Genomic DNA, 27766 nt, shown 5'->3' with positions numbered 1-27766 from the left:
AAAAAAAAAAAAAAAAAAAAAAAAAACCAAAAGAAAAAGGAAGACATATATGTTGAATAGTATGTTGAATAATTCACAATATAAGTCTGATCCTATGCAGTAAAGACAGATGTGAGCTTACGCAGGCTGTCTGGTACAGCCAGCATTTTATCTTTCCCTTCCAAGCAATGGAAAGCAATGGCAGCATTTTTTAAACAACCAGGTTGTCTTCACAATGACTTGTAAGCTCAGAGAATTAACACGTAAAAACATAATCAATAAACCCAGAGGCCCTAGCCTTTTGATTTTAGGCTAGAAGGGCCCAAGGAGCATTTGACAACATCTAGAGATGCCTGTCACTTAGAGGGAAGGGTTACAGTTAAATACGTTGCAATACACAGGACATTCCTAAAACAAAGCCAATGGGTGGTGCGGGAGAATTGTCTATATTCTGTCAATCATGTTATAAATAAATGCTGATTGGCCAGGCAGGAAATATAGGCAGGAAAACCAGACCGGAAGTAGAAATGATGTAATGAGAACGAAAGAATTCTGGGAAGGAGGAAGCTGATTCCTTCCACTCCTGCACAGACCACAGAAGCAGCAGGATGTGATCTGCCTCACTGAAAAAGGTACTGGGCCACATGGCTCACAAAGATCAGAAAAATGGGTTAATCAAGATGTGAGAGTTAGCCAGTGAGAGGCTAGAGCTAATAGGCCAATCAGCTTAAAATTTATGAGGACCTATGTGTGATTTTCTTTGGGTCTAAACAGTTGTGGGGTACTGGGAGGGACAAAAACCCCAAACAAGCAGGCCTGGCCCTTCATGTTACAGATGGGGAGACTCTCAGTAAAACAAAGGCTGAAAACCCTGGCATCTTCTAGAAAACACTGGCCTTGGCTTGACATTTTGGCCTAGGTTTCTCCCACTAGAAACCTGTATGCCAGAAGAGGTTTTATAACTAATAAGACAAGGAAAGAATGGGCCCAAAGGTTTGTTCCAGATCTTGGCTATAATAACAACGGAATTTCAAAGTAGGAGGTCTTCAGGCTGTAGCTAAGGGACATCAGGAAAAGTCTACCTGGATGCGGTATGGAAAGCTGGGCATCACCTAAAAAGCTGGAGGCTATCCCACGTCTTAAGTGAATTTGAGCAAATGAGTCTCGCCGAGGAGAATGAGTTTTACAGCAGGGATGGAGAACTGCTGGAGAGCAAGCGAGGGGAACAGATGGAAAGAACACTAGGGGAAATTGAGAAATAGCCATCTGATGATATAATCCAGACTTGGGCCGAGAACTGCGTGCCTGCATCCTTCCAGCTCTGACCTGCAGGTGCAGAGGGTGGCCTCCCGGTGCCCCTCCAGCTGGGTGGCTTTCTCTAGTTGTCTCCCCGGGTGATGGGAGGGACGGATCAGCAGATACTTCCCACAAGACAGCACTCCATATGACTGCTTACAAATTCTCTTCCTTTGTCTTCTCTTTTCCCCTTTTTATTTCTCTTTAAGTCACCAGACTTCTAGATATGGAGAGGCCAGATTGCAATGGATAAACTAATAAAATCTAGCTTTACTTGCAAAAAATGTCACTAATCTCGCCATTGTGACACTTACAAATTAGGGGAGTTCCAAATTTGCCTTGTTTCTGTTTCTGTGTAAAATTCATGTTCTTCCTCCCCCCCCCCAGGTAGGATTTCTTTGTGTAACAGTCCTAGCTGTCCTGGAACTTGCTGTGTAGACCAGGCTGACCTCAAACTTACAGAGAGCTGCCTGTCTCTGCCTCCCAAAATTAAAGGCATGCGCCATACCACTTGGCTTAAGTCCATGTTCTTGTGAGGCTGATAACCAGGTAACTGGGAAATGTGCACATGTGTGTCATGCAAACAGAAGAGATGACCTGCAAATCAGAAGGCCCGGGGAGGCCTGCCTCTCCTCCATAGTCTCTCTCTGCTTCATTATCTACAGAGGAATGCAAACAAGCCCACTGACGTGGTTACAGAGGAAAATGCTATCAGGGCATCCTGGAGATTGCTCATACAGAAGGAAATGGAGCTGATGGCGGCCTCTGAACCAGCACACATAGAGTCTCTGGACGAGGACTAAGGGGAACAGTAGAGGCTGAGATGTAAGGAATCTCTGGATGACAACTCAGGGGAACAGTCCAGGCACATGCTTCTGAATCACCTGTGTGTCAAACATCACTGCTTCTCCTTTCTGCATTAATTTCTGAATTAACTGTCATGCATCATCAACCTCCTTTGAGCTAGTTTATGACTTTATTATCTTCAAAGGAAAGGTCTTTTATTAAATCTATAATTTATTTTTTGCTAATTCAATAAGCAGCTTCATCCATTGTACAATTTCATGGCTCTCTATTTTTAAGCTAATAGTATCTATTAGACATGGGTAATATAGACATGAGCATTAACATATCATACATTAACATATAGCAGTTTCCCATGTATAATTTCATATAGATACAAAACGACACATATTTATGTATATGACATGAAATAGTCAAAGGAAGGAAAACCAGGAGCAATATAAACCCTGGTTTCAGATAAATAAAAGAACAAACCTGTTGCCATAGGAAAGTTGCCTTCAACAGCACGAAAGTCCACTTCTGTCAGCCTGACTGACTCATAAAACAGTTTCTAATCAATTTGAAACTGACTCTGCTAATGCTGCCCCTATGCATCAGAAATAACAATGTATGTCTAACACCACTATTTCAATAGCATACTTCAGGAAGCTGTCTCGAAGCCAGGTGTATTTCGGGACTAACACAGTGATTTCCTGATAGAGGTAGGCAGAAGTCCCCGTACGGGGCTGATGTGAAACCCAGCGCCGTGCTCTGCCCCAGAGATTAACAGAGCAACCGCAGACGGCTCTCTTAGAGAGACCCTTCAAGAACTCAGCTAAAAGTGTCAGGATGAAAACCACATCAGAAGTGCCCGGGAGAAAGGATGACGGGGATGGGGGAGGGAGAGGAAGGGCAGTTGTTTGCTGGTATAAAGAGGAGTGAATCCCTGAGCGATTATGGATGTCTGGCTTTGCCGGGCATCATTATCCTAGCCCCAAGCACTGCAAATGCTGTTAGCCATTTCAAACGTGCATTAATTTATCTGTCCTTTAAAACTCTATCTAACCACTTTTCTCCTGAGCTCTCCTGACAGCACATTCTGATGGAGATATCCACACTCCAGTGTCTGTGAAAGGGCAACAGCTGATTCCGGGTGTCTATGGGGAGATGGACACGTCCATCTCATACCTACAGAATTGAGTCTACAGAAGACTCACATAAGGTTTTCCTATTCATCACAAAATATCAAACAAATAGAGCACATTTTCTTTTCCAAAGAATGAACTTACTTTCAGTGCAAATGGGACAGCATCCTTTCCTGTTGAGAATCTTACCCTGGTCAAGAAGGGGGAAAAAAGAAACACCAGAGTTTAATGTTAAGAAATGGTCCGTTGGGATAAATCTTTTTTCAAAAATCTAATATCAGCATTTAAAATTCTAAACAACATCAGCCCAGATTGTACTTGAACTTGATGGTGATGATGGCAGTGACAAATGAAGTTTCAAGCATCAGGTTCCCAGGGCAGGCAAAATCATTCCAAAAACCTTTCCTGTTTTTATCCTTTACGAAACAGGATACCTCAAAGTACGGTGTGATTTTTCTCACATGGAAGGAAGATGGAGACAGCCTGGACACAACTTCCTCACTGATGGCCAAATCAAGCCCTGTAGAGGGCAAGTGCATTCACACACAAATGGGCACCACAACCACTCTGTCCAAGCTAGCACAGCCTTCTTCCTGCTGTGCTCAGCTAGCTCCCCTGGATGCTGCAATCCAAGCTCGGGATGCAGGCATCCTCTGGATACAGGGCACTGCAGACCAAACTCAGCCCGGCTTCTTCCTCTGTAACATCATCCATACTAACTCACTGCTCTATCATCAAAGCCAGTGAAGCATCAGAGAGTTCTGTAGTAGGGAGTAAGTTTCCGTCACTGCTCTAAAAAATGCAGTGCAAGTTCCTAGTCAAATGCCTTTCTGCTTCTTCTAAAGTCTGACATTTAAAGAAGGAACCATACTCTGCAGACCATGTCAGAAGACAGTCTTTTCTTATCTCTGACTTTATGATAATGTGGAAGCAGATTAACATCCAAGGAACTACTCAGTCATGTGACCTTGGGCTGCTTATGAGGATTTAATGAGCTACCACTTTAAGGCTCAATGATATGATAGTCATGGTTACTAAACAATGCAAAACCTTCCTGAGCTGAGTATATCACCTTCTGTAGGTGAAGAAGCTGCTGCCATGCAACACAAGGGTGCTAGAAACAAAACGTAAACTTCATTTCAGGGGCGCAACAAGCTACATTCTTTTACCAGATTTTGATGCCACAGTTCTTCGAGACATTAATTATCGCCTGCATTCAGTACAGGCTGCTGTGTGTGCCCCATGCTTCACCTCATTTGAAATTCACAGCCACACTCAGAGGAGGGATGATTTCATCCCCTTTTGACAGAGAACAAGGAAGCAAAGAGCACCAAAAGGTGGCCCAAGACCCAGGACAGAGACCTACAGCTCCGCTCCGCTCATTCAGTACCGGCAAGGGCTGTGCAAAGCAGGTTGGAATATTTTCAAAGTAAGCAATCCATTGGCTTTTCAGATGACAGTTTGCTACTGAAGAACGAAAGCCATGCCTCACTCATGCCTCACCAACTAAGCCTGTGATGGCACATTAGACTCCATAATGCCAAAGGGCAGTGGTTCAGCCTTGCAAATGCTGCAACCCTTTAATATGGTTGCTCAGGCTGTGCTAGCCCCCAACCATAAAATTATTTTCATTGCTACTTCATAACAAATTTTCTACTGTTATAAATTATAATATAAATATCTGATATGCAACCTTTGTGACAAAGTCATTCGAACCCCCAAAGGGGTCACAACCGTGAGGTGGAGAACCATGACCATAGGGAATCTCATTTAACTTCTCAAAGACAGAGTCAAAGAAGACCAGCCCAGTCCCGTGGAGGGGTCTCTGCAGAAGCTGGTCCAAAGCACTCTGCCCCCACTGGAATTGAGGGTTTAAAGCCAGGTTTCTATCCAAGTGTGACCGAGCAATTCTGTACATCTGTATCTCAGTGGATACTACCGTTTCCCTTGTTCAGCAAATGAAAGTGGAGCTGGTCCTGTTAGTAAATTAGTGGGAAGCGAATAAAGCACACACTGGAAGGTCAGAGAGCCGGGCTGTGTGTCATGAGCTGGAAACTGCACACGCTGTAGCCTCATCTGGAAGAAGACTCCAGTCAGAGCCTACCTCGGCAGAGAAGCCTTGGGGGAGTGAGGACGCTTCTGTGACCACAGGAAAAAACTCAATATACAAGGATGATATTTAGGAGAAAGGGAGCTGATGGGCTCACCCCTCCCCCAGCGGGACTCCCAGAGCCTTGGAAATTACATAGGAGGATGTACAGGGAATACAACCACAACCCCCTTCTGAAAAAAAAATAAAAGAAAAGGTGTGGTACCCGAAAAGGATGTAGAAGCAGACACAGACTCTTTCCAGGATTTTAATTTTAGTATTCTTTTTTAAAAAACTTTTTTTAAAAACCGAGTCAATGATGGGAAGGTGAAATTACTGTTTAGTTTTCTTTCTAAAAGGGCTTCAAGGTAGAGCTAACCGATCTCCAAAGATCTCGTGCTGGCTCTCAGCACTGAGAAGGAAAAGTGTGAAGGGGAAGGCAGGTTGGAAGGATGCCTAAAAACTAAAAGCTGGTTCTGGAGGCTGCAGTCACGCCAGGGTATTGGCATTAATTGCAGCGGGGGACGGACGGGCTGAGCAAAGGCTTTCCTGGGAGGGATGGACGTCCCCAGCCTGAGTGTGGGACACACAGCGTGATCACTAGGGAGACAGACACAGGCAAGAGAGCTGTTTCCCAGCAGAAACCACGGACCCAGCTAGGAGCGAGGGAGCGGCAGAGCTGGCGTCAAGCTGGAAACGCCACAGTGGCCTGCTCAGGCGAGTTAAGCGAGCCACCAGCTTGGCGCTGCTCCCCAGTTTTGTCTTGTAGAATAAGGAAGCCCATTATTACTACCATGTGCCGGGAGGGTTCATTAGCAGCGAGGTTCCCCGAGGACTGGCAGAAATGATGGGATTCCATTTTTCCCAATGAATATTTATAAGTGGTCCATGTTCAAGTCTGCTTATTGTACCTACTTTTTTCTTTTATGGGAAGTTTTCAGTTTTATGTCTGAGGCTTTTTAAAGCAAGACTAATTAAGGAAGTTTTTTTTTTACCCTTGTCTCCTCCCCTCCCCCAATTCAGTTGTGCAATGGCAACAGCTGTTGTTTTTTTGTGCCTCATTTGGCACTCAAGTAAAAACAGCAACTTTTTGTTTATAATAATAACAGATGTGAATAAAATTAAAAGCTTTCTATAATGGAGACTAGCGGACATGTTCTGAATATATGGATATGTTTTCTTCATTCACTGGAAGGTACTGAATAGGTTTGACATTTTCCCAAAATGCACAAAGCCTTGAAAGGTTTCGAGTTGCTGAGGTGAATTCAATGGAGCCCACGCTTCAAAGATAATGGTGGCTTTATTCAAGCCTCTGGGCTGTGGGCTTTTGAAAAGAGCTATTTCCATAAGGATGCTATTTCCATGTGTGGCTACAATGGAGGCCAGGGCCAGAGAAGAATTTTCTGCAAAGGAGTTGGGGCTTCTGCAAGGCAAGGCAATCCTCCTGGGGAATTTACTATTGAACAACCACATATTACCATGGCTATGAGAAGAAAGCTGAGATCTCAGAGAAAAGCAAAGAAAGAGAAGCAAAATGTAGTTATAATGTTAAATAGAAAACCCAACAACAGAAAAACAAGGTCCAGGCAGAGAGAGTGGGAGAAGGGTTTACATAGACGGACGAGAAGTCAATCAAGAGTAGGAAGACCGCAGCGAGAACTGGGAAAGAGTTTTGTCACACAAGGCTGGACTCCCAGGTGGGGATAGCAAGAAGGAATAGCAAGCTACACTAGAGGCTTCAGCTCCTGGGGTCTATGTCAGCCTCCGGAGTGCCTGGCTGTCTTTTTAGAAAATGGCGTGGGCCGTGCATTTCCGAAGAAAGTAAAGCTGAATTCCCAGTATACCTGTGGGCAGCTACTGACAGGAACGCACTGCTTCTTGCGACATTCTGTCTTCCCCTTCACGCAAGCGCAGATGCTACAGTTGACGGAGGACCACATCTCCCCATCCTGCGGGACACAACACAGGATTCTGCTATCAGGCAGAGACCGCAGGAGCTGAGACAATGAGTTGTGGCTTCCTGATTGAGAAGAGCAGGCCTAACCTGCCTGAATCACACAGCTTAGCTAGCCCAAGTGACTCTGGGGCATCTATAGGTCTATAGGTAATCAAATTGGGGTGATGGGATCTTGCTCTAAAGTGCAGAGGATTCTCTGTATCTAACCACGCTGTGTTTGCATCTCACCCCTCATGTGTTTTCTGCTTTCACCCTGGAAGATGAGGAAGCATAAATTTTCACTCACAATGCATGAATAAAAACATTCCTCTATTTAGTAAGAGTGAAATATTTCCTATCTTGGGCAGCACAGTTCATTGAGGCTTTTACATATGGTGATGTAAGCCAAACCCAGCTGTGCCATACCGCTGAGCCACCCAGGACTTGAAAAAAAACAGAGGATATCAAACAGTTCCCAGTGGCTAGGCAGATACCTGGGTGGCAGTCATCTGAAATCACAGAGCTCAGACAGAGCAGCCTAGAGACATGCATAGCTTGTACACTGCCGGGCTGGCACTCTCCTCTGAAGATGTAGGATGCCATTTGGGGAAGCATTTCTGAGACTAAAGGCTGCTTGGTCAATGTATTGGGCTCATTGTCTTTATAGGGTGCAGTTATCCGGTTCTGAGCCAGAACCCATCAGGCAGGGACATACTGTACTGAGGTTGGGAAGATCAGACAACAGGCAGATCTAAAGCCAAAAGGGGGATTCCTTTCCAGGCCCGTGAATTCAAGATTTTGGTGCAACCCCAACCTCTTGTTTCTCAATTTTTGAAGCCATTTTAAGGACTGCCCACCGTCTGCTTCCTTTCAGGTGAGACAGAACACACTGGATCTGCCTTTAAAGGGTGTTGAACTTATCAGTGTTCTACAAGCAAATATTCCCAGGGCTTACAATCTCTGTAAATACTTTAAACCCCAGGTACTAAGAGAAACATTTTTATAAAGTGACTAGAAAGTTTTTATCTAAAGCACTATCAAGAGAGGAGTCTATTTTACCTTGGAGCTCTAGGGGAAAGCGATGACTTTGAATAAAGAGGATATTACATAAGTGTCTCTGAAAACTTGTTATATGACCCCTCCTACGGGCTTAATGGGGTCCCTAAGAATCCAGCCCTCTCTTCAACCATGTCAGTGGAAAGGAAGCCTTGAGGAAGCTTCCACATCCGACATACTGTTAAAGGTCTACAGGCTCATGGCTGTCATCAGGTGTGTCTTTATACAGAATCTCTCTTTCATCCTCAAGGAAAATGTATCTAAGAGAGGGAGACAGTCTGAACTAAGCCGACGCCTACTTGTTGAAGTGAAATGGTTACTATCCTACTTAAGATCACCAGAAAACCATGTAGAACACACTCTGGGCAGAGTTGGAAGGCCAGTAGGCAAGACTTTGAGTAACAGGGGGTTGGACTCTCAAACCTACGCTGAGCACTTATGTGGTGAGCATCATGATCTGAACACCTCGACGCAAGCCATTTGTGTTAGGAATCTGTAGAATGCTGCTGAATGGACCCAATTAATCACAGATCCACCAGGATCTGGCCAGACAATGTGTACTGAGCATCCCCAAGTGAATAGGATGCTCTCTGTCATTTAAGCCCCATAGTCACACCAACCACGTGGCTTGCTCAGCTGAGTTTCAGGCAGTGATTGATCACATACAGAAAGAGTAATAACATTTATGCATTTGGAATCTTTCAAATCCTTGTTTTTAACATATATATATATATATATATACACACACACATATGTAATCACATACATGTACGAATTAATATATTAATAATACATATGTGTATTTTTAAATGTATAAATAAAGTAATACTCAAATCTGGATTATGTCTGGAAACTTTTAATGGTCATTATAGTATAATGGCTCCCACAGCTCACGACACATGTAGCGGTCTATCTCATACATACCCTGAAAATCTTGCTACCAAACTTGCACACTTTGACATCGTCTGGGAGCACTCGCAGGAGACACTCTTCACAACAGGCATCCCCATTGTTGTCACAGACTCCAGGCTGGGAGCACTTCTTCTTACACACCATTGTAGAGTCCTGGAGGCCCAAAGGCAGAATAGGAATTAAAAATGACTTTTACCCCTCCTAGGCATCCTCCTCAGCCCTCCTTTAACAACCCTCAGCGGCTCCACCTGGCACTCTCTTAGCCCTGTGCTTTCCTGTGGTGCAATAAACATTTCCTCCACCTCAAAACATGTTTCTGGACTAACACCTGTAGCAGACGAGAGTGTGGCACGCTCCCGGTCTTGCTTCTACTGGCTTAAAACTTCATGCTCAACGTTCTTGCTCAGTGGAAGAAATCCCAGATCACTATGGCCAACACAATTTCTTCTTCCTGCCCTTCTTTCACTCTCTCCATAAATAGAGCTTGTTCAGGCTTCTTGTACCTTCCTTGGAAATTAGGAGGAGCATGGTTTGAGGCTTCTTGGAGAGGGAAAGCCTCAAACAGAGACAGAAAGAGATACTGGGTATCACAATAAATGCAGGCCACCTTTGGTGGCTTGAATGAGGACACCCTCCCTCCAAGACTCATATTTGCATTTTTAGTTCTCAGTTGATAAGCTGTTTGAGAACAATCAGAAGGGTTAGGCAGTGTGGTCTTGTTGAAAGAATTATGTGACTGGTGGGGGTGGCCTTTGATGTTTAAAAAGTCCGGCCAGGCCCAGTTCCCTGCCATCACTACCCAAAGATTACTTTGTAAGGCTCTCAGCTACTGCTCCAACCCCATGTCTTTCTGCTTCCCATTGTGATGACAGTGGACTCACCCTCTGAAACTGTAAGCAAGTCTGAAATTAAATGCTTATATAAGAGCTGCCTTAGTCATGGTGTATTTTCACAGCAACGGAATGACAATTGAGACATGACTGTGCCTTTAAGTATCTACTTTGCAAAAGATGTCTACAAACTGAGATTGTAATAAGCCCACCATTTTCAGGAAAAGTATTCATATTAGTAATCTAGCTAGAATACTGGGACACATTGCCTGATTATGTCTCAAAGATTCCTAGCTCCCATTTGTGGGCTGGGAGGCTGTCCCTCAAGCAAGAGAATTGGGAAGGCCACATGTTTCAGCAAAAACTCAGTTTCAGTTTCCAAAAGATTTCTGGATGGATATGAAGTCATGGGCGTGGAGCCCAAGCTCACAAGGAGATGTTCTATGTGTTTACATGAAGCAGTTGTATGTTATCACAGGATCATACATCTAGAATACATATATATATATATAGAGAGAGAGAGAGAGAGAGAGAGAGAGAGTTTTATGGATAGCTCAGGATCATGCAAACCGTGGAAGGTGGGCATCACCTCAATAGAGTATTTGAAATTGATCAGGTTTATCTCTGTAATGAACTATAAAGCTATGCCTTTTTCTTCCCTTGAATACAACGGAAATTATTTTTTACACCTGTGCTACAGAATTCATTTCAAATAGGTGGAGCCCTAGAGCAGGGTCATCTGTACTTGTCTGACTATAGAGACTGTTTAGGACAGCCTCCAGATCATCTCTAAAACACCAAGTATGATTATATTCTTCAAACAGCATCAACAATGATTCCCCCGATGAATAAAATGCCTTCATTTGCCTATGATTCCAATGTAATCCGAGCTCATTGGGTAGTGTCACAGCCTCTTAGAGCCCCCTTACCTTGCACGTGCATACTGTGCAGTTATCATAGAGAAAAGAAGATCCATTGTCATAAACATCACTACGAAAGAGGCAGCTCCCAAAAGGAAGGTCAAATACTTTCCTTTGACCTATAGAGAAACAAGAGTAAGCACAAAGTAAGCAAGACAGAAACCAGACATATCCCATTTTACATCTCATCAATAGGAATTACATCACAGGGCTGCAGGACAGTCTCGCATGACCAGGTAAATGTGATGTACAAAATAGATCCTTAGATCAGATACACCAGGAGGTCCCCAAGAATTACCAATGGGAAAAGCCATTGCATAAAAGTTTGATTCCACGGAGAATTTTGCATATTCACCACACTATCTGTTTACCATAGTGAACATATGCTGCCTTGTGGAGCTTACACAGAGTTAAGATTATTTCAGCACAACACGGTGAGTTCTAGAAATTGTGCCTATTTTGCTGCCTCTTAGATAAGCAGTAATATGATCTCCTCAAGCAGAATTAGTGAAAGGGAAGCTGTAGACAGAAAAAATCAAGATGCCCTCAGGATTATCATGAAATAGCATCTGTTGTGGTCTAAATGGTTTGTGTTCCCACAAAACTCATACACTGAAACCTAAGCACTGAGCCATCATATTAAGAGGTGAGAGCTTTGAGAGGTGATTAGCGCAAGTTGGTGGGGGTGGCGGTGGCTCTCACTAAAATGTCTTTATGTAACAGACCCAAGAAACAATCCTTGTTCCTCCCACCATCTGAAGAACAGCAACAGAAACTTCTATGAGCTAGGAAGAAAAAGCTCAAAGGATCTGTAGGAAGCTTGACATTGGGCTTTGCAGGTTCCAGAAGTGCATTGCTGGTGTCTGAAAGTGACCCAGCCAATGACAATTTACTATAACAGACCAAGCAAATCAACACATAAGATCACTGAAGAAATTACACAAAGGCATAAAAGGGGAAGTTAATTCAAGGAACACACAGGGTGACTCCAATTCCATGCGCCATATCCAGCTTCTGTGAGGACTGGACTGGTGAGCAAGGAGCCAGCACACTAGGCCAAAAAAGAATATGATCAGATTTATTTCTTTCAGCACTTGAGTTTCTACTCCTAAGACAACATGGAACCATCTTCGATGTGATTTGTTTCTTTAATTAAAGACTAAGTTAAGAAACTAATCATTTATGTTCACAGAACAAATTTATAACCACATTCTTCTTTCTTTTTAAGAAATATTAGCATTCATCCTCAGTAAGCCCGATGGAATCTTCATCAGTAGACCTAGAATTTCTACATGTATACCAAATGTTATTCTTACAAATACAGTTGTCAGAAATATCACCAATAGGAGTTAAGGAAAACTATTCTCTTCCTATGGCAGGTCAAGGGTACAGAGGAGGCCCAGCATTAAATTAATTGGGTCTCATAATGAGGAGGAAACTGGCCAGACATCAGAGGATAACAGTGAGCTACGTGTGTCGGATCCCATCTATAGATCCCTTCATGACCTTGGGTATGATCATCAATAATGCCATTGCCTTGTATTATCGCCTCTACCTGCAATGCTAATGTGAAAGTATATAACTAAAGACTAGCCCATGGTTAGACAAAATTTAGCAATATCATTGTTTGTCTTGGCTTGTATACTTGTGTGTAGTAGCCATGAATGTTGTCGGTGTGTGTGTGTGTGTGTGTGTGTGTGTGTGTGTAGGCATGCATGAGTGTTATAGGTCGATATTAGGTGCCTGTCTCAACTTCTATCCATTTTATATGTTAAGGTATGTTTTCTCGGTTGTATCCAGATCACTGATTAGGTTAGTGTAGACAGTTACTTCCAAGAGTCCCCTGTCTCTAATCCCATGAAAATGGGATTGCAACCTAGCCACAATGTTAATCTGCTTACCCCCTGAGTTCTGAGGATCTAAACTATGGTCCCCATACTTGCACAATAAAAACTGCTGCCCAGGCGCACTGAGATATCTCCCTAGCCCGAAACCACTATTAACATCCCAGTCAAAGAGGCAATTCTTATGTGCCCAACCACATTTTGAGGCTCTTTAACTTCCAGAAAAATATAAAATTCATCCCTTTCTGAAGTTCTCCTCTAAAGCCCCCGGGATGTCATTCTGAAGCATCCGAAAACCGTTAGCTAAATCACATGGACTGGCCCATCCCATTATAATCACTGCTGCCAAAACACATCTTAGATTTAGAACATTATAGTACAAGAAACATCTGGAGCCACTTTTAAAAATATTTATGACAACAACGAAGTTGGTAATTTTTCACAAATTGAACATTATTCTCTTTATCAATCCGTCAGAGATATGCTTCTGTCTTTGAAGAAACAAAATAAAACTAGACTCTAAGTCAGTATTTTCTAAAATTATGACCTGGATGTCCTTTTCCATACTTTATCTATATGTACTTCAAGTATCTCACAACTGACCACAAATGGTTTTGGGAAAGTGCAGACAATTACTAAAATCAGACAGACAGACAGACAGACAGACAGATGATAAATGAATAAAATGTGTCCCATAGATTTCAGCATGTTGTGTTTGTATTTCTATTCACTTCTAGGAAATTTAAATTTTCCTTTTTAATTTTTCCCTTCACCTGATTTTGTCATTTCTATTGTTGTTGATATCCAGCGAATCCCATCACTTGTGGGAAGAGGCAGTCCAAAGAAAGGGAAGAAATCTTTTCCAGCCATACATCTGACAAAGGGTTAATATCTACAATAATACAAGTAACTCAAAAACTTTAACATCAAGAAACCAAACACCTCAATTACAGAAATGGGGAAAGAAACTACAAAAAGAGCTCTCAAATGATGATATATAAATAGTTAAGAAATATTTTTTTAAAATGTTCAACATCTCTAGCCACTAAAGAAATACAAACTAAAAACTGCTTTTTTTTTCTTTATGTTTCATCCTATCCCAGTCAGAATGACTAAGACCAAACAAAAAAAAAAAAAAAAAAAAAAAAAAAAAAAAAAAAAAAAAAAAAAAAAAAAAAAAAACAGGGGCAAGTGCTGGTCTGAATGTAAGGAAAGGTGAACACATACCCACTGTTAATAGGGATGCAATTTGGTGCAGCTGTGTGGAAATAAGTGTGGGTGTTCCTCAAATAATAAAATAGATCTATCACATGATCAGCTATACCACTTGAGTATATCCACAAAGGACTCCATGTCTTAATACAGAGATATCTGCTCATCCATGTTCATTGTGCTCTATTCATAATAGCCATGGAATGGAGACTGGTAGATAGATGCACATCAACTAATGAAGAGATAAGGAAAATGTGGTATATTTATATAATGGAGTAATATGCAGCTGTGAAAAATAAAATTTGCTAGGAAATGGATGAAAATGGAAGCTATCATTCTCAGTGAAATAACCCAGACTCAGACAGAGAAAGGGCTCATAGTGTCTCGTATATACGAATGTTAGTTTTGAGTCTTTAGATACTTGTATCTCATTTGGAATAGCCACAGAGTTAAGAAAATTACTAAGGAGCCATGGCAGCGGGGGGATCTTTCTAAAACAGGGCACATTAAAAAGTATTAACAGGGAATAATGGAATGGGAAGGGCTAACTTGGGGTGGTGGAGGGGATGGCAATTAATATGGGGAGGAATACATAGCATTAAAGTCTTTTCTAAAATTCAGATGGAAGTCTACTTCTGTATACACACACAGGAGAGAAAGAGAAGGGGGCAGAGAAAGAGAGGATAGAGAGAGATGGGGGCAGGGGAGAGAATGGATTTATCCTATAACACTACAAAACTTCTATTAAAAACCAGAGACTAACTAACGAGACTAGTGCCAGGAATAGGTTACCTGTTGTGGGGTTGTTGAGTGGAGAGGTCTCATAGACCTACCTCCCCCCCCCCCCCCCCCCATGAACAGTACAGCCTATTGCCAGCACTCTTGGTTAGCCTCTAGAACTTGAGGAATATGTTGACACCACATCCTTGACTCATGTACTGTGAACCAATTAAGCTAGTACTAACTTGGATGCTTCATTCCTACTTGCCAGCTTTCATGGTACTGGACAATGCTATTCACACCACTAGAGAAGAAAACTCATCATTAATCGTACCCAACTGTAAATCTACATCAATGACCGGCCTGGCAAGACCGGTCCTACTGGAGCAATAGAGTCATGAGCGCCATTGAAATAACCAAGTGTTCTCTGATTCAACTTTAGTCACACTCCCTAAGATGAAACCTTAGGGATGATATCTAAGATGATATCTGGCACCATTATCAGGCCAAACCCCTAAAGCTAGACTGTCACAGACCCTGGAGGAGAATCCACTATTGTTATTTTGTCGAAAGCACATAGCATTAAGTAGACTTCTGATGACTAATCATTATACCCACAGATTAACGCATCTGTCACCTCTCATCAGAGAAACTTCTGTCTGCAGCAGATAGTGACAGAGACCCCTCAACTGGCCAAGGCACAGAAAATAGGGGACTATGGAATGCTCAACTCTAAATGAAACATATATACTGCACCCCCTTCTCCGAAGGCTAAGGGCCCATAGAAGAAGAGGAGGCAGAAAGAGTGTAAGAACCAGAGATGATGAATGACTAGGGGAAAAAGTGTCTTCTGGCATAGCAGGAAACTGTCCATCCAAATTCACAGACGTTTGTAATGACAAACACAAGACCTGTGCAGGTCAAAGCTAAACCAAATCCCAGCATGGAGAGGGACCCTGGGCATGAAACCCCACCCCAAGAATGAGGAGCTACTGGGAATTGTTAGCTGCTGGGAGCAGAGTCAGTTTTCTCTAAGAGTGTAACCCCTGGTAAGACCACATACCCAATAAGATTTACACAGAACAAACTGGTCTGGAATATTTTTTTAAAGGACACAAAGTTGAGTGGACAGCCAAGGTGGGAGTTGATCTGGGAAGAGTTGCAGAAAGTGGGGGGAATATGATCAAAAGCCACTGCACAAAATTCTCAAATAACTAATAAAAACAAAAATATATACAGGGCTCTATGTGGAGCCGGGCATGGTGATACATGCTTACAGTTCAAGCACTTAGGAGGCAGAGGAAGTATGAACACAAATTCAGTTGCCAGTCTGGGCTATAATGGCAAGAATCTGTCTCAAAACTGAATAAAATTTCAGTGTCTTTGTGGAAGCTTGCTCATAAACCAATTATAATACCTCTTCTTCATGGCTGGAGTCTCCATTTCCTCCCAGAGGTCCTTCCATCTTAGACTACATGGCCCTTTTCAGTCATTGCACAGCCTTTTGCTTATTCTATTATTACTCTACTCAATACTATTGTATAAACAGATATTGTATACATGGTGAGTAGATGGATAGATGACAGATGGGCCTATGAATTGACTGATCTATTGATTGATTCCTGAACAAACAGACACTACGACACTTATTTCCTGCATTCGATGTGGCCACCGGCTTAAACCAGCCCTCAGAAAACTGTACATTGTACCTAGAACTATGGCAATAAATCTTTATGAAGTGCCTGTCTCCTATTTGAACTCCTAGCAGATGGCAGATGATAACTATTAGCACCGTTAATGGTGATGTAACGTCAGTATTATCTTGGGCTATGCCATCTGGAGAGGTGTCTTGGGTACTGCTCTGAGTATCCTGATCTTTGTTGAGATGCTCCATTGAAAATGAGCAAGGCAGGGAAGGAAATTTTGCAATCCAAGCGGTGGCAGTGTTCCATGCGTAGGCATCCCGCTCAAGAGAAAAATCTAAGAGCAAATCAGTATCCATTCAGCCAGAAGCAGAATGTCACTTAGTCTTCATCAAGCAGTTTTGCAGCGTCTGCTTTTATCTGTTGTTTTGCTTTTGTTGTTGTGCATACATGTTTCTTTCCACCACAAAAGAACACAAAATCTCACTTTAATCCCAAAGTCATCACGGGCCAACACAAAACATTCTAGGGAGTGGTTCAGAGGCTGAGTGGACAACTTGATGTAAGCCATTTCCACACCATTCCACTGTGGTTTAGACCAAAGAAGGAAAAGGTCTCATTTGGCGGGGTTGTGATCTTTAAGTTCCCCAAACTTATTGTTCTTTATATGGTCTATCTGTAAAACACATGGTCAATAAAATGTGTACTAAACACAATCGCCACGGCTCCTGTGAGAAATTTCTAATGGACATAGCACACCCACAGCATTTACTTCAGAGTTCTAACGATAATTATTTATCTGCAAGGCTTTGAAAAATCACCGCTTCCTCCTTAATGGACTCCCCTTGAAATGGCACAGGTTCCACTATTCCCTTGGCTTGGCAACATATGCTACACTGGTTTCAATTTGGGGCGACGCACTTGGATTGGCAACAAAGCACAAGTACATGAAAATGTCTTTAACCCAGTGCACCTCACAATTCTCTCCTGTTCTTCTAATTATTCCATATCTGCTTACAAGTATGTTTGTACATGAAATAGAATGGCAAACGCTGCTAGATTAAATGGCAGTAGAATCCCTCAGAGAGGAGAAAAACAGTTGGACAGCAACGCCTTTATTTGGTCGTTTGGTTGGAAAGAGAAGCAAAGCCGAAGGTGTGATAATTTGTGAAGGGGGAATCAAAGTCAATTGAGTTAGAGGAAAGAAACTATGAAAGAAAGGGGAGGGCTCCAAAAATGGCATGGGTGGAGCTGCCAGGAGCTGAAACCTAATCAAAAAGACACTCAGTGAAAATCTCCCAGAGACAAACAATTAAGGCCTTCCATCACTTAGGAAGCTTCCTATTTCAGTTTAGGATATTCATTCTACATCTCTGTAAAATAATCCCCCTTGCTGGCCGTGAGCCTTCAGTGAATTGTGCCATATGAGCTCTGGTTCAATTGTTCCAAAGGATGTGAAGATTGCTGGGGGTGACAAAGGACACCCAAAATAGTAACAAAACAATAGAGAGATTCAGACAGACCACCAGCAGGTCACACCAGAGGTGTTCAGGGACACCACCGGCCTTTCCTGGGGATCTCTGCAGAAGAGTGGAATACCTTCTTTTCAGAGGGTTAAAACTACTAATGGTGCCAGTGTGATATATGGTTCTATATTCCACAATTTCCTGAGAAGATTCATTGAGAAAAATCATGTAACCTGTGCGCAGAGCCTGGTCTGTCTGTTGTAAAGGCTTGATGGAATAGCAGATACTTCCTTCCAATCAAGGGTCAATTGCTGTTCATTGCAAGCTGCTCACTTCTGGGCATCCTGAGGGCTTTCAGCTCTCAGGGAACGTTAATCCACATTCCAAACCCCTTTACTACGCGTTCCTAACAGTCACACGTCCAGCTGGAGACTCTTTCTTCGGCACCATTCTTACCCCACCGGATATTAGCCAGGTTGGAGCTGGATGCCAGGCTCCAGAAACAATGAAAGCCAAGAGACAGGCAGCCTCTGAGCAGCTCTCAGGTAAGAGCCAACACCTCTTCACACAGTTAGAAAGAGCAGTTGTCTCCATGAGGCCATGAAGCAACATACATACATACTCAGCAGACACTTCGAGAAGGAATCACATGTCCTTTGACCTGGAAATTGTCACTCACCCAAGCATTTGGGGCAGCACTGTCCTGGGGGTGTGTGACTAAGGTGCTGGGGACAAGAGAGAATGGGGCAGACTTCTCTCACGCACTGTGTCCTGCCTCCCTGAGAAAAGAGAGAGAGAAAACGCATATTTAGAAAAGTCGGAGCACATAGATGATACACAACTAAGACGTCGAAAGCAAGCACAAGGCCTTTCTTCAGCATCACACTGGCTGATCAGCTCCCTCTGAGTGGTAGACTGGGGTCCCCCACAAGCTTTTCTTTCATCTTCCCTGTAGGCCTTATAGACTCCAAAAACTACGAAAAGATCACCTGCAGCTATCTGGTTGTAGACAACATACCTCCCAACACCCACTACCTTTCTTTACCATTTCATTTCTCAAACCTAGCTTTAGAGTAGGCTAGGGTAAATAGCCATCTCAGATTTCCTAGGATATGAAAACAGTTTTAAAATGAAGAAGCTAAAACAAAGACAACAACAAAAACAAGCCAGCAATCCAAGTGAATCCATTTCCTATCCAAGCAAAGTGCTCCCATTTGCCGAGACTTTTTTGATCTCTCTATTCCCATCTTCCCCATCTTTCTGCAGACATCTCCCTACAGTAAGGCTTCACCCTCAGTCTCAGCTTGCAGAAGCTGGAGGGTGTCCCATTGACGGTTCAACCAGAGAAGGCAGCGCACCTGCTGAAGGTGGGTGCTGTGGACGCCTATGTGCCACAGGACCATCTCGCTACCGACACAACCTGGCTCACTAGCTATAAGGCCGTAATGGTTGATACCGGAAGAGCTGGAAAAACCTAGGAAGCCTACAGTAGGAACTTTGAAGACTTTAGATATGGTTTGCATTTCCTTCTACTAACCCTGAGAACCTCTTATCCCCAACATTCTTTCTTATCCTCTTGCCCCAGCGGCCTCCCCATGTCTCTGCCTATTGATCTCTGTGTTCCCTTGGGAGGCAGAGACATAGACTCCATCCCCCCCACCCTACCCCCATCACTCTTGATGGTGGTGTCTCAGTGAGCTGTAACCGTATATTCAGAAAGCTGGAAGAAGAAAAACTAAAAATGTGTCCCAGTTAGTTCACATCTAACAAATCATCAAGGCTGGCACGAAGACCGTTCCAATGCCATACAGGTCACTATATAATAAACTTTATGAATGAAGTCTTATTTTTTCAGAAGTAGCTAAATTTGGTAAGTAGATCACCAGACAAACAGGATTATCTTGAACTGGTACCAAGTTCTTGCTAGGTGTCCAGAGACTGATCTGATTGGGAGGTGAGGAATTGAAGAAAAGGTGGACAGGTGAACACAGAGACACAGAAAAGTCACTGGGTCTGGGCTCTCAGCTGAAGGAACTGCGAGGCCGTACAAATGCCTCATGTTTACTATGCATAGCTGAACAGGAAGGCAGGATTATTGCGTATAGCTGGTCAGGGAGATGGGTTATCACACACGAGTAAACGAGGAGGAAGGGTTTGTGTTTTACAGCTGGATCAAGGGGCAGGTTTTGCCAATCTCGGCAGGAACAGTTTCTGTAAGGGAGAAGTCTTCAGACCATAAATATTCCAGGACAGAAAACTGCAATGGACATTTTCTGCACACACTATCATCACCCGCATACAAACCAGAAGGGAAGACTTTGCCATTTCCTTACGATCCTTAATCCCACCCTCACCCTCTATGAGATGGGGCAGGGGTGGCACTTAGCCATTTTTCAGTGGGTCTGAGGCTCTGGGGTCCCTGGCATGACCAGGCCCCAGGCATTCACTCAAGACTTCCTCTGCTTCCCAAGACTAGGTTCCTGGGATTTGAGCTGCAGATATGCTAAAGGACTTACGGTTCCCCATTACCTCAGATGGAGAGTTCATAGCTCAAGAGGCCTTGGTCAGTGAGAAACAGGCCCAAGGAGCCCTAGCCCAGAGAAGGAAAGCCCAAGCTCCAGCCACTTCCTCTCACCCGCCCCCATAGCCCTGTCTGCATGAGCAGCAGACATTACTAGCGTTGGCTGTGGGGAACCTCTTGGCAATCACCTCTCCCTAGCCCAGTCTACCCTGCCCTTTGTTTCTGCATGCCCTAATTGTTCTAGTCACTTTTATTATTACAGTTTATTTTTTTTGGTGGGGAAGAATTTAAAAAGAAAAGAGGCCATGTTAAGTCTTCATAAAGATTTGTTATTTTTAAGTCTTTTTAAATGTTGGATTGTTCCCTAAACCAATACAAAACATGCAAAAAAATACCACAAAATACTCTCCTGTTTTTATATTATTTCCAGATCAAGAATCATTAAAAATCTCCCAAGGATCATGGGTTGTCCTGAGAATTCTCACTCAACTCTGCATAAGCCTGAAGGTAGAGATCTGTCATCAGACTTCAGGGGTGGGTAACAGGAGTCTGGGCAAGTCGCTGACACGGCCCACCTTATGCATAAGACCCAGAGGTTACACGCAGAGGGAACACAAGACGATGCTGACCCTTGATTTTGATTTCTATGGAATTCATCTGTGAGCATTTTCTTATGCTCTAAGTTGCTGGCCATACAAGGCTGTCTGTGTGCAGGCCTCTCTTAGGTGCACGAAAACACAGGCTTTTCATTGATATCCTCTGTTCTTGTTGGATCAGCATCTATTTTTAAAGTATATTTTAAAATTAGAAGTTTTAAAATACTGCATAATTTCTAAAAGTTAATGTGTCCAACACTTTGCAGTGCTGGCAGAAGGCTATGTGTGCACTGGTAACTTTCCTTGCTGCAAGGTCAAAGAGCAAATTTTGCATAGCTAATACAACTGCACTTTGTGTTTCCCTAGAGTCTGTTAAAGTAACTTGAACTTCAGTCTGGGTTTGCTGGCTTAGTCAAGTTTTATTTTGTTTGGGTTGCAGTCCTACAGAACAGCCCAAGTCCCCAGGCTGATTCCAGTTAATGCCTCCAAAGAAAGGGCTGGCCCTTGTTAGGAACACAGTTGCAGCTCACAACCTGCTTCTAGTGTTTCAGCTCAGAGGAGATTCTGATTGAACAACCTGTGGCTAAGCTATACACTAACTGGGTTAAAATGTCAGAAGCAAGCATTTCTAAAAACGAACATATTCAAGGGCAACTCAGACTCTACCAGATATACACAAGCACTTTCAATGTGGCTTCCCTGATCTGACTCTCTTCCACTCATCCACCGTAGATAGATCCACACATAAAGGACTCCTCTCTGGTACCTACCCTTTTATTATATATTTGTTTGAGACTAATATATATATATATATATATATATATATATATATATATACATAATATATATATGGTGTATATATATATATATATATATACTTAGAATATAACTACGAAAATAACAATGCTTTTTATAGAACTTTCATTACCAATCAGCACACTCTCATCTTTGCTAAGACTGAGTAAGACTCAACACTGTGTGTAGTAGAAAGTTCAACCTACTCTAACTCAAAGGCAAGATAGGAGCTACATGTCCACCAAAACTGCTTCCTTAGTCTCTCAACAAACATTTCCAGACATCCATGCAGATAGGCCTTGTCACATGACTCATTTCTAATCAGTGGAAAGAACATAAAACATCTGTAGGCTTGATGCCATCATCGACCCCTGTTGTAATCCTGTGTCAGCCAAGAACAAAAATTAAGCCTCTTCTCCCCGTGGAGTTTTCTGGAACCTTCATTTCTCAGGAATTCCCCCCTTTCCATATCTTCCATTTTACCATTCATTCTTCTATATTGGGGGCTTATATGATTTTGGGTGCAATTATAAAAGCTTCATCTTATAAGGTAACAGAGTTTTGCCTCCATGTAATGTTTTTTTGGAGGCAGGTCCAGTTCTGTGCTCCTGATGTCCTAAAGAAGAGTGAAAGTTTGAGGAAAACCCCATCCAAGAGTTGTTCATTGAGAGGTAGAACATGACCTCCAGACTCCGGAAACCATTAGCTGTAGAACGCTAACGATGGGCTGGTAGATCTGGAGGTAGCCTGTGTCCTCTTACCTTTGAATCTCCTTGGTTTCTATATTCTCATTTGACTGACCGCACGTCCTAGTTGCTAACTAAATGCCTGTGGATGTTGGCAATATTCAACCTCAAGATGTAGAGCTGTTGACACAATTCCTTCCAAGCAATTGAAAGCCTGGTGTTATAAGCTAGTCACAAAGGACAGGAGTACCTCTGTGTTCTGACCCTCACCATCTACCTTTCCTTGAGAGAAGCAAGACTGTTGTCTACAGTGAGCTGTTTGTTACAACTGCATAGTCAAGTACTTCTCCGTCAGCAGCCAATTGTTAACAAGGACCTGAAACCTACCTCAGGTCTATTTCCTAGGCTTTTCTACTTGGTTTAGATGATTGAGTCAAGAACACAATTGCTTTGTGTCAAAGTTTACCCTGCAGCAGCAATTTTGCTGCATAATAAAAATCTGTCTTCGAAGCTGAATTTGGTGATGAATGCAAGATGAGAAAACCACAGCCATGTGCATGTGGGATGCCTCTGCAACCCCCAAGGGTCCACAGAATTGGGACTGGAACCTATCCTGTAGCATATGACATGGCATCGCTCCCTCGATTGGGATGCAGAGCCTGGCTGCCTGACTAGAAACTGTAAGCAGGCTTGCTAAACAGCTTTTAAAAATCTCCCCAGGATGTGATATATTGTGGTTGACTCATTGCTGAGTTGTTACAATGAATCAGCAATGCTCTCCCACATCTAGAGAGATTTTTCCCTATAACCAGTTCTTTGAAAAGAATAGGGTTGATGCTAAAATACTGGTAAGAGAGAAGGGAGCAGCTGAGAGGCCAGAGAAGAAATAGATCTTGAGTAGAAAAGATTTGTGTGGGGTCCCTAAGTCTTACACCATCACAGCCAGTGGCTCAAAGCCAATTAGCGAACAAAGCAACTGCCCTGAGTGATAAACAGGATCAAGACACTGCACACAGAGAGATGGATTTTCTTAGCCACGTCTCTCTTTGTTCTAGAACTTAATTTCTGAACACTCCAAAGCACAACACTTCCCAAGGTAAAGGTCTTGGTGTTTGGGTTGTTCTATACGTTTTCCACAATAGTAACAACAAACAGACCAGTTAAAGGTGGAGAACAGTGTAGGTGTTGGGCTTCTGGGCTGAGGGAGCAGAGATAGAGAGTACAGGAAAGAGAGCACACACATACACACACACACACACACACACACACACACTAAGCAGTGATGGCAAGACCAGGTTGTGTGAGGCCCCTATGGTGGCACTGTTAGCACCCTAACAAAGCCATGGGTGAGCTGCCTGTATCCCACAGTAAAAACTGGGCCACTGAACTTAATGCACTTGGGGAAACCTGCCACCCATAAAACACAAGATAGGAATGAAATGTGAATTCCATCCTACAACCGTCTGATCCTACAATCTGCAGTCCAGTTTCCCAGCTGGGAGGTGCTGTCAAAGCAACAGAATGGGGCTTCTTCTCCCTTCAGCTCTGTCTTATGCACCCCTGGTCATAGCTTTGTGTCTATTAGAAATGACTTAGATGAAATATTTAACCGACATTCTGTTATGAGGACAAAAATCCAAAACATGTACATACTTTATGTAATTCCAGGGCTTTCTCCATCCTGTTTTCTGCCCCTCCCCCACCCCCCACTGCTCTTTTACATTGAAACAACATGTGACTGGTGTAGAAATCTGAAGTTCCTCCTTTTCTCTGAGGAGACTGGTAGTATTTGCCATTCATCCCCACTACTGCAGGCCCCATATCTGCTTCTTCCTTTCTGTCAAAGACTTAGCTTTGGATCCAGCCATGAGGATATACCGTGCTCATTTCTGAAGGCCTAAGACGGCTCCTCCTTAGAACATGGGCTTCTAGTCTAGGATGTGGGTCAGAAGCACCCTTGCAAATCCTGAAAAAGAATACTGAAGTGTTCAGTTTCAGAATGTTGCTGCAATGCCCAGGCACTACTACCTTGTCTAAGTTACAGTTATGTCCCAGACACTAGAGGATCGTTTTCCCACTCAAATCCCTACGCATACTCTGGGCTCCCTGGACACTTGAGATTTCTGCCTTGTACTGATTTAAGGTTGAGCATGCTGGTGGGGCACTAAGCAAGGGGACAGGTTACTCTGGTTGTCTCCATACTGTTCTAAGTAAATAGAGAGAGAAAAAAAAATATATATACACACACACACACACACACACACACACACACATACATACAGAAATACACATACTTGCACACATATAGTCACAGTGCCTTAATGAGACTGATACTCTCCAAGGGATGTATCACTGGGCACTGGGCATCATTGGGCAATTCAGTCATTGTGCAACCTTGACGGAGTGATTTTGAATTAATGTGACTTACAACATCACTGGCTGATATAATCTCAAAGACAACTATCATATATGCACCACACTATTGACTAAAACACCATATATGATGTAAGAATATATGCACATTGCAATCTTGTCAGGCTTATCACTGTAGTTTAACAATTTGGATGTATGCGTCAGACTCATGCAATTGATAGCAGTGTTTCAGACTTTGACCCATGGACATTTGAGGTGAGGGATGTCCACTATTATAGCAGGCACACTGCAGCACTCCTGGCTGCAACAACCAAAAGTCTCTCACCATGCACTTCTGGGGGCCTTGGAATCATGTCTTGATGAGAACAGCAGAACTAGATCAATATTTCCTCACATCCAGGACCATGGATTTTTTTCACATGGACTTGAGGATTCAGTCCAAGACAATGTCTTATGCAAATTGCCCCATTGGAAAGCACTTACATATATGAGCAGACACCGTGTCTTCTCACATTGCTTAGGATGTGTGTTCCTGGTGTAGGAGGTCCTTCTGTTTATATGTTGCTTTCATTGGTTAATCAATAAAGAAACTGCTTGGCCTGATAGGGCAGAACTTAGGTAGGCGGAGAAGACAGAACTGAATTCTGGGAGGAAGAAAGCAGAATGAGAGAGCTGCCATGGAGCCTTCAGGTCAGACATGCTGAATCTTTCCCGGTAAGCCACGACCTCGTGGTAACATACAGATTAATGGAAATGGGTTAAATCAAGATGTGAGAGATAGCCAATAAGAAGCTAGAGATAATGGGCCAGGCAGTGATTTAATTAATACAGTTTCTGTGTGATTATTTCGAGAGTAAGCTAGCCAGCCAGGACAGAACGAAGGGCCACCCCGCTCTCCTTGTAACATGTTCTGAGTAGAGTAGTATTCACTGAAGGAAGAACCAGGTCCAAGCCACTTCCACACGTGGGGAGGAAGATATGAAGAGACATGGGAAGTGCTAGAGGTGAGTACAATGGCACCTTGAGAGAATGTGTGCCGAGGCTTTCTTGCTGTCTTCTGTGCAAGCCTTGGGAGCTTTCGCCTGAGCATCAGGGCTCCGTGTGAGTTTCTGTTTATGAGTGATAACATAAAACTCAGCTTTGATTTTACACACAGCCAGTCACATGTCAGAAAAAAACTCCACCAAGATACATATTTTGTCTCATAAAAACCTTCAGCAATAATGAGCCCTGAGGGAGGCCTGCTAGACTGACATGAATCAAATCTGCTTTTGTACTCACTGATATTCAAAGAGCCATGTGCCAAAGCTCTATAGAGGGAGCCATCCTGACATTAATTCTTTCCTGTTTTCCCATGAATGCTTGTAAGACTGATATAAATGCTGTATATATTGTTATTACTATTTTATTTTCCTATTGCTTCTTTAACAAATAACCACACAAATAGGGTGACTTAAAACACCATATATGTGTCATTTTATAACTTTGGAGGTCAGAGGTCAGGAATCAGATTCACGGAGGTAATTTGGAGGCTGTATTCATTTTTAAAACTCTGGAGGAGAATGCTTTCTTTGTCATTCCTTAGCTTCTAGAGGTGACCCCGTTTCCTTGGCTCATGGCCTCTTCAATCACCCTCAAAGCCATTAGAGTAGCATCTTCCAATTTGCCACTGCTGGACCTCTGTGTCCATCACCACATCCTGACTCTACCCCAAACCCTCCTTCATTATAGACCTTTGTAAGAGGTGGTCAGTCCCCATTTACCATCCGTGTACAGGAAGGCTACTGATTTCTTTGAGTTAATCTTGTATCCTGATATATTACTGAAAGTGTTTATGAGTTGTAGAAGTTCCTTGGTAGAATTTTTGGGGTCGGTTATATAAACCATCATATCATCAGCAAATAGTGAGAGTTTGAGTTCTTCTTTACCGAATTGTATCCCCTTGATTTCCTTTTGTTGTCTTATTGCTCTAGCTAAAGCCTCAAGAACTATATTGAATAGAAATGGAGAGATTGGACAATTTTTTCTTCTTTCTGATTTCAGTAGGATCTCTGGGAGTTTCTCTTCGTTTAGTTTGATGTTGGCTGTTGGCTTGCTGTATATTGCCTTTATTATGTATAGGTGTGTTCCTTGTACCTCTGCTCTTTCCAAGACTTCTATCAGAAGGGATGTTGTATTTTGTCAAAGGCTTTTTCAGCCTCTAAAGAGATGATCATGTGGTTTTTAATTTTCAGTTTGTGTGTGTGTATAAATATATAATATGTTGACAGATTTTTTATATGTTGAACCATCTCTGGGATGAAGCCGACTTGATCATGGTAGATGATTTTTCTGATGTGTTCTTGGATTCAATTTTGCCATTGTATATTACCATTACAAATGTTTATGGGTTTTGTTTTTGGTCTTTTGTTTTATGTTTTCCCTTTAAAAAGAAAAATTCAGAAATTCCCACTCTTGCCCAAACTCAAATTTTCTACTCCCAGAGACACAGAAATTATGAATACCTCAAGTTTCATTTGATGAAAATGCCAAGTGATTTTGAATATTCATATATCTGAATAGACGTGGGAAAATAAGCCCACCCTATAGGACCAAGATCAGATAATATTTCTCACAACATGCCCCACAAATAGGAGGAGGAAGACAGTTTTAGGGTCCAAACACCTTTTCTAGCACTGGCCTGACTCTTTGTTGTACAGAAGCAGATGCTGAGGGACAAGTGCTCGACACTAGGCACATGGGTGGGACTGTGTTAGAGAAGGGGGTCTGAGAGTCTGTCCCCTCTGCCAGCAAGCATGGATGCTCTGGCTCCTTTAAACCACTGATATGTAAACAAGCAAACCAATGAAGAGACCCTGAGGACCACCCAGGTAGAACATTTTAAACATCAGAGAGAGAGAGAGAGAGAGACAGAGAGAGACAGAGAGAGAGAGAGAGAGAGAGAGAGAGAGAGAGAGAGAGAGA

The 27766-nt window shown here is 42.8% G+C and overlaps 1 protein-coding gene across 2 annotated transcripts in view; it reads right to left on the bottom strand.

Moving 5' to 3' along the window:
* The window catches only part of Bmper (BMP binding endothelial regulator), a 261777-nt gene that overhangs the window by 104094 nt on the left and 129917 nt on the right, over window positions 1-27766 (bottom strand). For both annotated transcript variants that reach the window (XM_026778925.1, XM_026778924.1), the window contains exons 7-11: window positions 18511-18610; window positions 10956-11065; window positions 9209-9349; window positions 7137-7241; window positions 3348-3393 (exon numbers count right to left, since the gene is read on the bottom strand). In XM_026778925.1, coding sequence (XP_026634726.1) covers window positions 3348-3393; window positions 7137-7241; window positions 9209-9349; window positions 10956-11065; window positions 18511-18610 — 502 coding nt within the window. The remainder of the gene's footprint in view (window positions 1-3347; window positions 3394-7136; window positions 7242-9208; window positions 9350-10955; window positions 11066-18510; window positions 18611-27766) is intronic.

The sequence above is a fragment of the Microtus ochrogaster genome, chromosome 5 (assembly GCF_000317375.1).
Source record: "Microtus ochrogaster isolate Prairie Vole_2 chromosome 5, MicOch1.0, whole genome shotgun sequence".
NCBI classification, from domain to species: domain Eukaryota; kingdom Metazoa; phylum Chordata; class Mammalia; order Rodentia; family Cricetidae; genus Microtus; species Microtus ochrogaster.
The sequence above is the reverse complement of the archived record's forward strand: the minus strand, read 5'-3'. Positions and strand labels throughout refer to the sequence as shown.